The sequence below is a fragment of the Stegodyphus dumicola genome, chromosome 3, assembly GCF_044657685.1.
Source record: "Stegodyphus dumicola isolate Sdum_Otavi_A_Nest chromosome 3, ASM4465768v1".
Lineage (NCBI taxonomy): Eukaryota > Metazoa > Arthropoda > Arachnida > Araneae > Eresidae > Stegodyphus > Stegodyphus dumicola.
This window is the reverse complement of record NC_140770.1, coordinates 185,311,271-185,327,897: the sequence shown is the minus strand read 5'-3', so window position 1 is coordinate 185,327,897 and position 16,627 is coordinate 185,311,271. Positions and strand designations below refer to the sequence as shown.

The window sequence follows — 16,627 nt, the reverse complement described above, 5'->3', positions numbered from 1 at the left end:
AACTTAAATACAATATTTAATATACAAATACCTACATCAATTCTTATTTAATATTGAGTAATGACTATTATAAAATAACTTTATACCTGTACAGTTTTTATAAAGGAAAATTAATCTTTAAAGTGAACAATTTTTTAAGGGCAATGCAAAACAAAATTTCAAAATTGGCTGGAGAAAAACTATTCAGCTTCTTTTTTTAAAGATGTTTACATGCTTCAGTGAAAATCACCAACCACAAAAAGAGATTCTGACCTTTTGTGACGATGCTTGCCTTAGCAAATATGACTGCCAATGATATTCAATCCATATTTATTTATATATTTCCTCAGAAATACTGTCTACTTTTAGAGAAGGTTGATATATGAGGTTTCTTTACTTTTATTACAGATATATATTACACTGTTACAACTGTTCCTATTAAATCGAGTTCAGTTATTAAATACGAAAGAAAATGATTGATTACAGTATCTGATTATGAGAAAAAACTCGCTCCATTTCCTTCAATTTCAGTTTTATACTCGGGAAATTGTCCAAGTGTGAAACACAGCCTCAAACCAGGCCTTTGCTGACTTTTGTGAGTCCTTTAATTTGAACATGACTGACTATTAAACATATTTCCCCTGATCCCAGAAAATGTAGAACATGTTCTTGGGCATATGTTGAAGTGGAAAACACCACAGGAATGCAGAATGCTATGCTGTACAATCCACAAACATCGCCATTTTAATATACAGGAATGAATTTTCAAAATAACCAATGAATATTAAATCTTCATGATTATGAAAATGTAATTATTACAAAAAGTAGGGAACAAATTCCTATCAGGGTTAAAGTTGCTTGTTAAGTATAAAAAACAGAAAGTTATTTTTTAAATTACAAAATTTTAACTTTAAAAAAAGGACCTTAGAAATTTTACATAACTATGAGGTATAGTAAACACATAATTAAACTAAAATCATATGTCACTATTTAATATTAAAAATTAAGGCAATAAGATTAAATGCTTAAATACTACAAAAGTGAATATAAAAATAGTATAAGATTCAGTGCATATGATGTCAATCAAATCTGAAATTCATACTCACTATTAGCACCATTTTTCCCAATTATATGACGATGGTAAGCTGGTTTTATTCTAACTTCTTCATAAGCAACTTGCTTCAATAGATTTGCAGTCATTTCTTCTAATTTTTTAATAGCTTCAGCAACTTCTTCAGGTGGTCCTTCAACTTTAATACTATCATGTCCATCAGCAAAATCAACTTGAACCTAAAATAGTCTATTTATAATAAACTGCATGTGCAAGTAATAAATATAAAGTGCTTACCTTAGTAATTTTTTTTAATTTATAAAGCAATCTAGCAAGCAACCATAAAACAATGAGTCAGACACAGCTAACAACTAACATAAGGATATATTTAAAAAATGTGAAAGTAATTGCACAGTAAAGAATATGAAATACTTTTTAACTTAAAACCCCATCATGAACCAAGCCTTAAAAAGCACTAGTACTACATAAATAGTTATAGCATGTATAAGAAAAGGATACCTTTCCAGTGAAGGGTAATAACATAGTCTATTTCTCTGTTATTTTGTAATTACTGTAATGCAATTGGTGGGAGAGACCAAAAGCATGCAAGACAGGATCTAACTTATTACTATTGGTTTATTTTAGTTAAATAATATCATAGCTTGAAAACATACTTGTTTAAAAGGAACGCACATAATAAAGAATGTAGTTTTCATCATATCAATAAATAGTTTTAAATATCCTAAGATGGAGTTATTTCAATGTTAATGGCTTCATAAAATTTAACAAACTCCTGTGACAACTGAATTTACAATTATAAAGCAGGGAAAAAAGAAATTAACTAACTCCGTTCTTTGCTTTTTCTTTTTCAAACAGTAACAGCACCACAAGCATATAAATATAGAACTACACTATTTAAAAAAAAAAAAAAAAAAGCTTAAGTGCAGTGTTTAAAGAGGAATATGGAATTTTAGGGCATTTGGAGTAAATTATTATGCTTTAATGCACAGCATTTCTTTAAAGTTAGTTCTAACATATAGGAAGAGCAATGTTTTGTTTATCGGCTTTTTCTGAATTATTGGTAATTTCAAATGCAAATTAATTACATAAACATGTAAAATAAGATATCAAGTTACTTAAGAGTTTTTCAACAGTTCAGGGCATTACTTTAAACAGATAAGTGAAACAACCACTGTCATACTGATATACAAATCCGAATGTATCTTACATGGTTAAAACTTTATTTAGTTATGAAACTATTTATTAAACTTTATTATGTTTAGTTACGAAACTTTATAAAACTGTATTATGTTTCTTATGGGAAGAGGGGGAAAAAGTAAAACAGTTAATAATAATTGGTATACCTATTTTAGAAAGGGTGTTTCAAAATTATGTTTACCAGTATGATTATCTGCTGTACATCTTTTATCTGATCCTATTTTAACCTGCTATATTCTATCAAAAAATTTTTTGCAAATCAAATTTTCATTGCCGAATCAAATAAAATGTGCTGTACTCACAGATATTATGTCCAAAAAATGTAATGCTAAACATAACATATAAAACAATGGCTGTTAAAATGCCATGAGATTCTAAATCAAGATAAGTGACTGCTAACTATAAATAACAGAATCAAATAATCAAAGATCATTTAAAAAAAGGTCACTTTTTTATATAAAGAAAACTGATCAAAAGTTTAGAAATTAAAAATTTGACTAACTTATACTAGCTTTCACAATGTCATATCATACAACATCACATTATGTTTAAAACTAGGCTAATAAATGAAATAATTATGTTCATTTTACTCTAATGCAATTTTGCTTAATATAAATAAAATGATAAAATAATTTATTGTAATAAACAGGAATTTTTTCTTATACAATTATTAACTGCTTTTATGACAATTTTTTTGCTAAACTTTTTTCCACCAGGATAGCTAGATAAACATAGATTGCAATAAATTACAAGTATGTAATTTTAATAATGCCAGATTTTTGGAATCACTGTTCAAAGTGCTTCCAAAACTGTAGCAACATTAAAATTTGGAACCAGCATAATGTTATATGTTACATTAGAGTTCAATAGTTTAGTAATAAAGAAATTCTTTTAAAATCAATACAGTTATTATAAAAATCTGAAATATACACATAAGAGAAATAATCAAACAAGTATTTTATTCCATTTCCTAATAAATTTTAATAAACTGCAGAAATTATTTGATTAATTATATTTGCAGCAATTTAAATTACACACATTTGAAGCCTTACTTAAATTTGTATGCAATTTTTTTATTGTACATCAATGAAAATAAAATGTATTCAAAGCGATAAATGTTGTACATCTTTAGAGATTTTTAAATACTTAAAAATATAGCAAGGCAAATTAATATACATTATTATATTAATTATTGAATTATTACATCAGTTATATTAACTGAATTGCTTGGTTAGCCTATATTTAAGGGCGCCCCTCTGATTATCAGGAAGTTGTTGTTTCATTTATGAAAACCCTATTATGGCGTGATTGGCTGGGTGATTGCTGTGAATTTGACTGATGGGGAAAATATTTGTTGGATGTCAGTTAGGAAATATGTCGCATATTGTGTGCTGTGCATTGTTAAAATGGCTGCCTTGGTAAACAGGACCGGATCGAATAGGTGCGAGGCCCGATTGGATTTTTCTTTGTGGGGCCCTCTCTCTATATATTAAATATTTAAATAAAATTCAAATTCAGTATATATATATATATATATCAAATGTCATGGAACATCAGACAGGTAAACTTCTACATAAAAAATAAAAATGTTCAAAATACAAGAACATTTATTGAATATAAATTTACATCACTGAATACGAATACATGAATTTACATATTTTTAAGTTTTTGTTCTGTAAATTCTAAAATTGTTTGAAAATCTAATTTCCTTGTATCTTCACTTTCAATCGACATAATTGCTAAACTATTTAATGTATCCTGATTCATTGTCGATCTCAGATAGTTTTTTATTAATTTTAGCCTGGAAAATGATCTCTCTCTAGAAGCAACGCTTACTGGAACTGTTAAGAATATTCGGAGAGCAATAAACAAGTTTGGAAATGCCGTTGCTCTATCATTATCAGATAAAAATTTGAACATTTTAAACGGATTTTCAAAAAATTCTGAAGGAAAAATAGATTTCAAAGCTTCCATTTCTTCAACTAACATTTTTCCACCTATATCAGCTTCTTTCACCTTTGGTACATCATTTTCTGTTAACTTAGAATCTAAGAGAAATTTCTAATTCAGCTGCATGTTTTTGAAGTACTTCTTTTTTCATATTTTGAAATTTTCCCAGAAACCCAAATACATTATGATGTTTAATTGTTCAAAATGATCTTTTATGTAACGCGGGGCCTTTTCAAATGCGGGGGCACAATCACCCTTTATCCGGCCCTGGGGATAAAGTGGGTGCTTGGTGGCATAGAACAAAAGAGCGGAAGGGTTTTTTTTTTTTTTTTTTGTGTGTGTGTGTGTGTGTGTGTGTGTGAAATGGTTTTGAGTACAGAAGAAAAACTTTTATTTCTAAATTTATTTTAATTCAACGGAATTATAAGTGTTCTGTTTGTACGAAGGAAATGCACATGGTCGAATGAACCTAAAGATCGTTCAGATGGCTTTCAATGGGTTTTTCACAAGAAAGGTTTATAATGCTCACCATATAAAGCATTCTATTAGAAAGGGAACATGGTTTCAGGAAAGTTTTTGGATGCTGTTAAGGAATTTTTTGTTTGAATTTTGTGTTTCTGAAGATATGGAAACTTCTAAATAAGGTAAGTGGATATTTCCTTTGTGTAGTGCTTAGATGCTATAAAAAGACTTTCCTTTTTTTTTATTTTATATCATTGTTTGATTTAAAATATAGTTTATTGAGATTACATATTTTTTATTTGGCTCTAATGTAGAATTGGGTGCTCCTTTGACCTTTTTAAGTGAAAATAGATCGATGTGTACATGGATTTGTGAAGCAGAGATTTTCCGTGTAAAAACTGCCACTACACAAAGCCAAACTAACAAATCAAAAACTGAAAAAACTCGGTGTCCATGTACCGAGAAAAATCGTCAATCTTCGCCAAGGGGCACCCGTAAATACATTTTTACCAATTGCTTAGCTTAGAAATATGTATCACATCCATCAATGACACAAAATAACAATTGTTAGTACAAATCATTAAAAATTTACAAAGGTTACAAACTAATTTAATAGAAACATGCAGAGCAACACTTTAATAAAGTTTTTGGAGCAAACCATATAAAGTTTTCTAGGAGAGGTCTAATAAATAATAAAATAAAAAATTTATATTTACTAAACAAACTTTTCATAGTTTACTTGATCATTCAGTGATATTAACAGATCAAAAGTACCTTTGTAAGATCCTGAGTCAGTTGCTTAATATTTGCTCCCTTTTTACCGATGATATATTTGTGTAGCCAACTGGGTGCATTGACATGTGCAGTTTTGACACTATTTGCCTATTAAAGAATAAAATCACAGGATTACCAATAAAATATTTTAAAAGTTCTACAATTATTATTTTTACACTTGAATATTTCCACTATCTTATTTGTTGCAAAGGTTTCATTAAAAACTGCGCAGGCAATTACTATTCCCATATTTCTCAGACACATAAGCAGACATTACAAATAATGATGCAAAATATAACTCTTAATGCTTTTTAATATAGCATGACATATGGTAGTATTCTGTTAAAGCCAAAGTTCAGGATTAACAACTAAAATCTCTTAAAAAGCATGACTAGAGAACACTATGGCAATTATAATTTTAAAAACAAAATGCTACAACAAACTTAAACTGTCTTTGAAGTAGAATGGCACTGATAAAATTTTCAAAATTTGCATGTAACTGAAAAACGTTTTTTGGAAATAAAGCTTTTCCCAATAAAAAAAAAAAAAAAAAATCAATTTTACACATTAATAGAAATTCAAATCAGAAAATTATATACAGCTATTTTTGTAAATAATTTTAGAAAAATTTCTCAAAATTTGCACTTTATCCTGTAATGAGAGAAATGGAAATAGCAGATTAAAAAAATTCACGAAAAATGCAAATTAAGTGGGTCAGACCTTCAGATATTACCAAAATCGGCAATTTTCTTAATTCATAACTTCACAAATTACATAAAAACATTTTTCTACAACCTTCTACATATATAAAACTTTAAAATGAGGGAGTTTCCTCCTTGATTATTTCTGTAACCATCTTAATGGTATAATTCCTTTAAAAGTAACTAAACTTCATAAATACAAATAATGTAAAAATAGAAAATAAAATTTATTTAAAAATTCATAATGTTAAAGCTTAACAAAATTCAATCACATGAAGCTACTTTTAGAAAACATACCTTGGAATAAACAAGAGTTAAAGCAGGTCCCAATTTTGCTTGCTCTCCTCTTAAGGTAATAGTGTCAGACTGCACATCAGGAGGAGGCATTTCAACAGATACTCCAGTTTCATATAATATTTCTTGAATAGTTTGTCCACGGGGGCCAATGATATATTTATGCTGGTTTTTAGGAACTTCTACAGAAACAACTTGACAATTTCTTTTCTAAAGTGTATAAAACTAAACTATCAAATATTTTCACACATAATCATACATTAAATGTATTAGTCAAAATTACTTGGCAAAAACTGATTCACGAAGTTTCTTGTGCGAGTACTCAAAATATAAAATTATTAAAAACTGACAGATTGAATTGAAATACGCATGCAGATTTTAGTTTTAAAGTTAGAAGTTAGTATAGTTTTTAGCACTTTCTAATGTTTTTAGAGCTGATAAGAATATGCTTTACAGACAGCATTATGAATCAAAATTTTGAATTATTATTTAGTACTTGAAATGCTGATTCAGTTTGGTCATTTAAAACTGAAATTAAGATAATTAACAATTTTTATTCCTGTCAGTTTAGTTTAAAATATGGATAATAACTTCAGTACAAATACGTAATCAAGAAAATAACATCACATTTTTATTTCAAAGTTAATTTAAATATTTTTACTTGTTAAATTTTCTTCTGAACTATGGTAATTATGAAAATTATGAAAGAGACATGTGCGCACACAATAAGTACTCATAATTTTAAGGCTAAAAAAATACTTACTCGCTCTTCATAAATTTGCAGAATCTTCTCTTTAGCCTGAGCAACAGCTTCTTTTTCTCCAGCAACAGTAAGTTCATTTTTCATAACAGATGGAGGAGGAATATTAATTCTGGCACCAGTTTCACTTGTAATTTGATTAACAACTTCATTAAAAGGCCCAAATATAAATGGATGATAAACTTTTGGAATGTCAAGTCGCTCAAAAGCCAATTTAGCCTTAAAATAAAAATCAATAATCATTCAGAACTTCATAATTATGATTAACAGAAATTTTACATAATTAAATGTTTTCTACATTTGGTACTTTCTCTGATTTATCTATCCAAACCTGTAAAGAATCACCAAGCAGCACACTATGTTGCTGAAACGGGTAATGTAGAATTTTGCAAAAACATATTTACTGACAACCCAGGTCTGTCGAGGGCACATTACAACATGGAGTTCGGGTTTTTTAAATTGGACTGTTATCTTTGTGAACATTTTCATTAGTGTGTGCTTTTTTTCTCTTGTGAGAAATGATATTGTGGGGTGAAAGTGCTGCATTTCGTTAAAAATATAGTGGTGCCTTATAGTAGAAAACTGAAAAATTCACATTGCACAGACATCATAAGGGGATATGCAAGATATAACAAAATATGATAGCTGTTTCAAAATATAATTGATGATCTCAAAATTAACATTCTAAATTTGATGATCTACCCCTATTCATCTCTTCTCACAGGTTCCAGAGTTTTCTATCTTACATAATGTTTTAATGCAGATACCTCTTGTCCAATCAAATTAATTCTAAACCAAAACTCTGAACTGAAACTTTCCTACTCCCAGCCTTCTTCCTATGACAGTCCTTATATAAGCTTTCCCTTTTCCGCATTAGCTCTCCTGCTGGTAAGATGCTTTTAATCCATGCTGCTGCCGCTTACTTGCTTAAGATGACGCCGTACTTCAAAATAGGAGTTATTCTATTCAATATTATTAAGAAATTATCTTGTCTGAAAAAGGATGATTTGATATGCATGGAAAAAATAATAAAGATTGTGTTTTTAATAAAGATATGTTGTGCTAAATTGCATCATCATGCTTTCCACTCTGCCACCTTCAAGCCACTACAGTCTTCTCGGTCATCTACGCAGTATCGTGAGCTGTTGGGAGGTCCACTGCTTTCATCTACGCATTTGAAATCATTACATATTGCGTCATTTCTAGATCACTCTATGGCCCGCGCAGCTCTGATGACATAATAATTGGGAACTGAAACTGCCTTTGTAAACCAAAACTTTTCTCTTCGCCATGCTTCCATCTTTCATAACTACACACTTCAGCTTTTGCTTTCTACTGTGCTAAGATGTAATTTCGCTGGCTTGCTTTCTATCTCAACAATATCAAAAATGTAAATCTTCTGTGGAAAGGCACGACTAGAGTGCCAAGTGATTGTGGCCACAACTATCAGTTGCAAATAAAAATGGAATTAAAACTGCCTCGACTGCCAAGTTCTTTAGATATTACCAAATTCACATTACTAGCATACTACGCAATCTGAAAATCTTTTTCAATATGGGTCTAATCACGCATCTACAGTGTTCCGTCCTTTCCTTGTGCTTTTATTATAACATTATATATATATATATATATAGTAGTACTGATGCAGGAACTCTTAAGATTTAGAAACAATGAAATACTGATTATGCAGCACATAGATAGCGTAAAATCTGTATCCATATTTAAGAGTTCCGAACGTACAATATGCTAGAATGTTGAATCCTTAGTGATTAGGAAACTTGGCAGAAAAGTAATATTAAATATTTATTTTCAATTGACATTTGTGGCCATGCTTTACTTGGCACTTTAATTGTGCTTATTTTCAGAACTTTCATATTTTTTATACTATTACGATAGGAAGAGCGCAAAGCAAAATAGTGTCCAAGCAGCACAGAAGTTGAAAGTAAAGTGCACATTTACCCTACATGACCGACTGTTAAGGGAAAGGTTTTGGTTTAGTTTAGAAAGGCTTAAATTCTCAGAGTTTAGGTTCTGAATTAACTACTTCATTAGCATTATGCAAGCTCTATGGCATAGATTAATCGAGACATTGTACAGCCCAGAAATGTTATAGAGAGACAAAATACCCAGATTAAAAATAAGGAATTAAGAGACATTACTAAATTATACAGCTGATTTACATATTTTTTATCTTACATGTATAATATTAATAGTTAAAGAAATCCAAAAGAACAAATAATATGTACTCGTGCAAAACCAAATGAAACATGTAGCCTCCTGGTAGGCAGCTACACGTGGATGGTAAGGTTAGAATATACCATACTGAATATGCCTCACAGTAATATGATGCTCATCTTTCAGAACTTAAATAAAACTGTAAAACAGTTAAAATATGCAAGGAGCATAGTTGTTCAGGTATCTTTATAAACAAGACGGAATTCCAAGCACTTGAAGCATGGAAGCATCATCTATGTTATGCAAGTTTAGTTTTCCAAGTTATAAGAGATTAAGTAAAACCTGTTGAATAATTTTAGCAACATTAAAAAACAGATGCAAGCACTATTTCCCCCCTTCTTTAGAAGTTATGCTTTCTCAGCAAAAAGGTAATTCCTATTACAGAATGCCTGCTAAAGACCTGAGATACCAAACTGTAACAGAATATCCAAATAAGCGACTTGATTTTTAAGTTTTCTTAAATACTAATCTTGTTCTCAAAACAAGCAAAATCTGCAAAGTGTGAGGCTAGGGAACAAATTTAAACATGGTTTTGAAAAAACACACACATTAAAAAAAATCCCTACAATATGAAATCCTCTCACGGCGACCACTTCTACATAAAATTTTAATTACCTGAAACAAGGATTCTGCAGAATACCACCAGGTTTAGGACAATGAAAAAAAGAAAAACTTATATACAACTTTTTTAACAGCTCTATATATGCAGATTAGATACTTGTAATAGCATTTCTAATACATGTGAGGAACTATTCATAAAGTTTTAAGCCTAACACACTTGTGCAAGATAAATGTTAACTTATTTTCTCAATTTCTCATATAGTTCTCCTTGAATTAAATGTACTTCGCATAATGATACAATAAGTACCAGATTCCATCTTCATCTCAACCTACAATCAATTGTTATTACTATCATGCAAATGCTGCAATTTTTGAAATTAAGTCCTGTGGATCTTGATCTGATGGGTACAACGGATAAGGAAGAATCCAAAATCTTTCGTACTGTTCCAAAATCTTTCGTAAGTCTCAGAAATTCGAGCCTCATGTGCACTGTAGAGCAAAAGTAATTTTTCTTCCAAGTTTGCTCTACATTTTACTTTTAAAAATAGCATTAAAAAAAACTCTATTATGGTAAGATGGGTATATAATCAATGAGCAGTGGTTCCACTTTATAAAATGAACTAAAAAATAGAAGCATCCTAAAATCCTAGATTTCTGGCTTTTGAATTTGTGAGATTAGCAAGATCCAGTGTTTCCGCATGTTCTCGTCTCATTTTTAAACTGCAGCAATGAAATCATGTTTTATTACCTCCCCAAAATGTGAATAAAAATTTATTATGAAGAGAACATTTTGAAAATTTCTGATCAAATGTTTCTTTATGTCTGATGTCATCATTCGGAACACCCATCTAATGCAAACCAATGAGTTTCCAGTTTTTCATGCATATTATTACACCCTCAAATGACTTTATACTTCACATTAAAAAGTTTCAAAATACAAGAAAATTTTTTATATTTTTCAATGCTTTATAACTTGATTGCCCTACCTAGGTTTGTTTCAAATGCCCTTGTATTAAGCATGATTACACGTTAACCATATATGCCGTACCTGGTACTACCCTGGTTAATCAGCAGTTAACTATAAATGAACTCCAAAATCACTCATTACTATAAGTCTACAGTAATGGGCAATATTGGAGGTAATACAGATAATAGTTATATGAAACATGAATATGCAGCAAAATTGCAAACTGGTGTGTTTTACATACTATGGTATCAAACATCACAGTATAATGATTACTGATCTAATGAGTTTTTCTTTTTAAACCTTCACACAAAATTTGATTTTTTAAAAAATACTGCCTTATTATATTTGATTTATAAAGCAAAATTTAAAAAAATGGTAGATTACCTTTTACACTTTGATTAGCTTAATTTAAAAATAAATGAATCAAAAACGTACCTGTTCATCAGAAATCAATTGAATTTCGTGTCGAGCTCTGTCGATGCCTTCTTTTGTACCGGTGATCTTGATCAGGTCCGAATTGTCTTCTGGGCGCGGTACAGTGATTTTTGTTGCAGTACTTAATTCCAGGTCAGCCAATTTCTTACCACTTTTCCCAAGAATAAAACGATGGTGTTCTTTAGGGATGGGAATGCTTATGCTAGCCTAATTAAACATCATAAATATTAACATCATAAATTTATGATGTTAACATCATAAATTATTTTCGAAATTGATTAATGTTCTAGTTAGTAATCATCTTCAATAATTACAAAACATATTCCAACACAACATATAAAAGTTATGTTCAACGCAATTAAAATTCTATTTTAATACAAGTTCTGACAAAGACCCAGAACTTCTGGAAACTAAAGAGCTACTAACAGATACACTTCATTAGAAGAAAAAGATGCAAATAAAATTTTAAATTGGGTGAAAAAAAATCACGCACTGACAAAAACTAGGAATAAAACTATTGATTTTAAGAGCAGTTTAACACAGGCCCTCTTCTTCAAAGCAAAATTTTTTGTTTTTACTTTTTTACCTGCATCAGATTGCTCGTGAAATCAATTTACACAGTCAAAAGTCTTTAATCCAGACGTCCATGATCTATAATCCGGACCTCAGAGTTACAAAATTACTGTGCATGCATCAACGCATATTGCATTAACGCATGCACATAATACCTTTATGCATGCACATATGCATCTACGCGTGCGCATAATATGTTTATGCATACGCATAATAAGTTTATGCATGCACGTTTAATGTGTAACGAACGGTATAAGCTAAGCTAAAATTATTTAATTATCTATTTCAGTTAATGTTGCAGATTGCATTGTTTCTTAATCTTCTAATTGGATCCGGCTTATTATTTTTTGCAGACTGTTAGAGCAATTTTATAAAAGTAAGCTTGAACTTTCGATTATATCAAAAAGAATTTCCGATTCTGGAGCTACCAAAGGATCTACAAGCGAAAGCATGTTTCGATGTCCATCAAACAAAAGGTGGAATTGCTGCAAAAAATGGATAAAGGCATATCCTTTGATTCTCTAATCATTCCGAGATATGTTTATCAATTTCACGCTGCTCTGCGGGGAAAGGGGGGACGAGGCTCGCAATGAACTGGAAGTCGATCTGTCAGCACTATCCTTATCTTCAGAGCAGATGTTTTTATTTTATTCGGCTTATAATTTCCTTACTAAATGTAGTATTTCATCTCGATGTATTCCGTCTTTGATATGATTTAAATAAATTCCTCCGCATTATAAATATCATGAATACACATCAAATAGTTTTCCGGTTACAATTTTCTAATTTCGACTGTGCGTAATGTATGCTTTACGCATGCGCTCGTTGAAAGAAATGTTTAATAAAGTAAACAAATAAATATAAAGCTTTTTTTGTAAATTTTGATACCCTTTAGATCATAATTGCTCTTTGTTTCATATTTTTAATTTTATAATTTCTGCATGCCATCTTACCAGATTTAAACTCATGATCTATAATCTGGAATCGCCGAAGTCCCGACGAGTCCGGATTAAATACTTTTTGACTGTATTACTTTTACTCAATATCTACATTAAATCAGGGCTGCTTTTTTGAGTAATTTTAAGTAATCATTAAAAGTCAAATAAGCTACTTATAAATGAATTGAACTTAAATATTTCAAACAAAGCGAGTTTACAATAAGCCATGAGAACAGGCTTAATATCAAGTGATAATTTTTTTTTAATGCAAAATACTGTAAAACTCGAGAATATCCATCCAGTATTACTTCATAAAATTAAAGTATGTACCAGCAATCTCCACCAGAAAAACATACTTCTGCTTTGCTGCAAAAGTTACGTGATTATGAAGATATTAGATTCCTTTTCCAAGTGAAATTCTAAATCAAATAATGTAATTTCCTGTTAAAAGGATATTACCCAACCTTAATACAAAAAAAAAATACACTAGAAAATCTTTGTAATTAGCTGTTAAACCTAAATAATTAACTTGTTCACTGTCAAGCATGTGCTGAGGTATGATGTGGGGGCATTATGTTTTGAGTATGTATGCTGACATTGGCATGGAATGACGGTTAGAAACTAGTCGTAAATATATGCATCTTTGAAACAAACCAAAGTTTTTGTTTCATGTTATAAATGAATAACATTTTAAATATACATTTCGTGAAAATATCATTGTAACAGCCTTGTAATTAATTTGTGATGCAGTTTTATAGAAAAATAATGCTTATTGTTATTTATTTTTCTTATTTTTATTCGCAACTGTTGCGCACCAATGCATAATACAAAACAAATCCGGGCTTGTCGGGACTTTGGCGATTCCGGATATTAGACCATCAATTTAAATCTAGTAAGATGGCATACAGAAATTATACAATTAAAAATATGAAATCATAATTTATGAAATAAAGAACAATTATGAACTAAAAAAAAGCTTAATTTTTATTTGTTTACTTTATTAAACATTTCTTTCAATGTAGTTAAGTTGCTTCCACAAAATATTCAAAAAGGTCCTTTTTCTTATGTCATATGCAGTCGACTTTCTAATGCCACACTCCTCGCTTAATTTTGAGACTTGTATGCCTTTATCCATTTTCTGCAGCTATTCCACTTTTTGTTTAATGGACATCGAAACATGGTTTTGCTTTGTAGATCCTTAGGCAGCTCCAGAATTGGAAACTCTTTTCAACATGATTGAAAATTCAAGCTTAATTTTTATCAAATTGCCATAATAATAAGTCTGCAGAAAATAATTTGCTGGATCAAATTAGAAGATTAGGGAGCAGCGCAGTGTGCTACATTAACTGAAATGACTTAAAATCAGTAAAGATAATTTTAGCCTAACTTTAATAGCATCCATTATACATTTTATTAGCTGTGTATCACAAGATTGGTGACAAAAGCTAAGTTGTTTCACTAAATTTTGTTTTGCTCCTGTTGCATACTGAAATTAAGACTGAAATGTATTAGTTATTTACTATAGCTACGTTTATTCTTGCATATGCTAAACTAATCTGAGTCCTGAATAAATAAACTCCCACATATATTTAAGAATTTATCTAGGGCTGGCACTAGATACCGCCTGGTGCAGTCTCTACAGGTCCTAAATTCTGCTACAAAGTGCCTTCCTAAGTTCTAAATTTTCACCACATTTAAACTTTAAATCCCATGTGCTTTCCCTAAATCATAAAAAAACTCCTCATTCCCTTAATTTTGCCACTTGGTGCTTCTCCAAATTCTGCTGTGCGGTGCGGACATATTCTGTCACCTCTTCTGGGTTTATGGTGAATAACATATCAGTTATTCTTAATGAAAATAGCACTAAATGTAATATTTTGGCCTATGAGTTTCAATAACAATCTATTTTTAGCATATGAAAAGAAATTTTTGTTGAATTTCTCTTTGTCAACATTTCTTAGAGCATTTACAAATCTATAATCATCGCCAAGCATAATGTTAGCATAAAAGGTTGCTATACTCTTGTTATTTAATTACTAATATAAGAAAGTTTAGACATCACTGCATGAGTTATTACTGAAGCTGTCATGTATTGATAAACATGCGGTGATGAAAGCAAAATATAATAATGACTCGCGGGGTCAGGGATATAAAATAAGAGAATGTTTGGTTTGAGATGTATGCCAAGCAGAGAGTCAACTATGGAGCCAAATTATTAATCTCACAAATTTATGCTTACATGATTGTTTTTCTATAACGAGTATTTTATTTAGTTCCTAAGTGAAATTAAAAATCGAAATTTTTAAGTGAAAATCTCCACACGTTTTATTATGAAAGGAAAAATCACATGCGTAAAGCATACAAAAAAAAAAAAGTGTTTCTGGCTTTGAGGTCCGGATTTTAGATCATTCCAGATAATGGACGTCTGGATTTCGGACTTTGTACCATATGGCACTGGAGAAATTATTTTCTCTAATGCCAATCACACACTGGAACACAGTCATAAATTTCTCTGTTAAAGGCTAAGCAATTACTGTGATACAAATAATCACCTTTTGTTATAGCTTTTAAATATAATTTTTTTAATACGTAGGAATATGGATACAATCTACGACTTCAGAGCAATAACTATCAACACTTTCACTGCTGGTCATGCTAAAATGCATATATTTTAAGTGTTATATATATGCATATTATAATGAAATAGTTTCATATTTCAAATAGTTAATTTTATAAGATTTGATGAAATCGCAACCTATTTGGCCACTAACAAGTTTTGCATGAAATGTTAAATTAAAACAAGCTTGAACAACAAACAATTTGAACAGAACTACTAAATAATTTTCATGTTCATAATTTCGCATTCCAGGAAATCTGAAGCCATTTCCTAAAGATAAGGAATGATGAAACCAACTAAGTTGCAGCGGACTCTTTAATTTTACATGCTTATGTGAATTTCATAGCAATTCAAATGTGGCTATACTGTGTAATTCTCATTCTTTAAAAATAAATATTCCTAAATGCTACAGTTGAAGACTACAGTATCTAAAATATAATTAAATATTTAAATAGCATTTGGAAAATGTATTAATTTAAGCAAATTTTATATTGGTATTAGTTTATAAGAGAATAGCTATTTTAAAAAACAAAAATTAACCTGTGTTTGCAATTCTTTAACAATCTGCCGACGTGCTTTAAGTACTGCTTCTTCCTTTCCAGTGACCAAGATGGTGAGGCTCTGATCTTTAGAAGAGCTTATTTCAATATGAGCACCAGTCTTTTGCATGATATCGGCACAGATTTTTGCTTGCTCACCTTGCTCTCCAAAACGTTGGCTATTCATATCTCTAAACTTCCGTTCTTCCACAGGTACATGGAATACCTAAAAAGCAAATGTACAAGATGTTACAAAAGGAATTAGCAATTATATACTATTAGAAAACTTTTTCCATTTTACAGTAATTTCCAATTAAACATCGCCAATGCATTTACATAGTAATTTAATTAGTAAATTTAGAAAGCAAATCACACATTGAAAATATCCTGTATCCTAAATTACACCAATTCACAAAAACAAAAATATAATTTGCAGCAGCAGTTATCTGCTGATATTTGCAGAGGAAATGTGAATGTGTATTGATACTGAATGTATACTTTGATTCATTTTATCTATACTTCACCATATGCAGCAATTCACTATTTTTTGCTATATTAAATTAAAAAAAAAAC

General features: G+C 30.1%; 1 protein-coding gene across 1 annotated transcript in view; it reads right to left on the bottom strand.

The window, feature by feature from the left end:
• Dp1 (satellite-binding protein 1 Dp1) overlaps window positions 1-16,627 on the bottom strand; it is a 69,460-nt gene that overhangs the window by 39,217 nt on the left and 13,616 nt on the right. The window contains exons 4-9 of the mRNA XM_035362085.2: window positions 16,056-16,280; window positions 11,388-11,594; window positions 7,193-7,408; window positions 6,433-6,639; window positions 5,435-5,542; window positions 1,086-1,269 (exon numbers count right to left, since the gene is read on the bottom strand). Coding sequence (XP_035217976.1) covers window positions 1,086-1,269; window positions 5,435-5,542; window positions 6,433-6,639; window positions 7,193-7,408; window positions 11,388-11,594; window positions 16,056-16,280 — 1,147 coding nt within the window. The remainder of the gene's footprint in view (window positions 1-1,085; window positions 1,270-5,434; window positions 5,543-6,432; window positions 6,640-7,192; window positions 7,409-11,387; window positions 11,595-16,055; window positions 16,281-16,627) is intronic.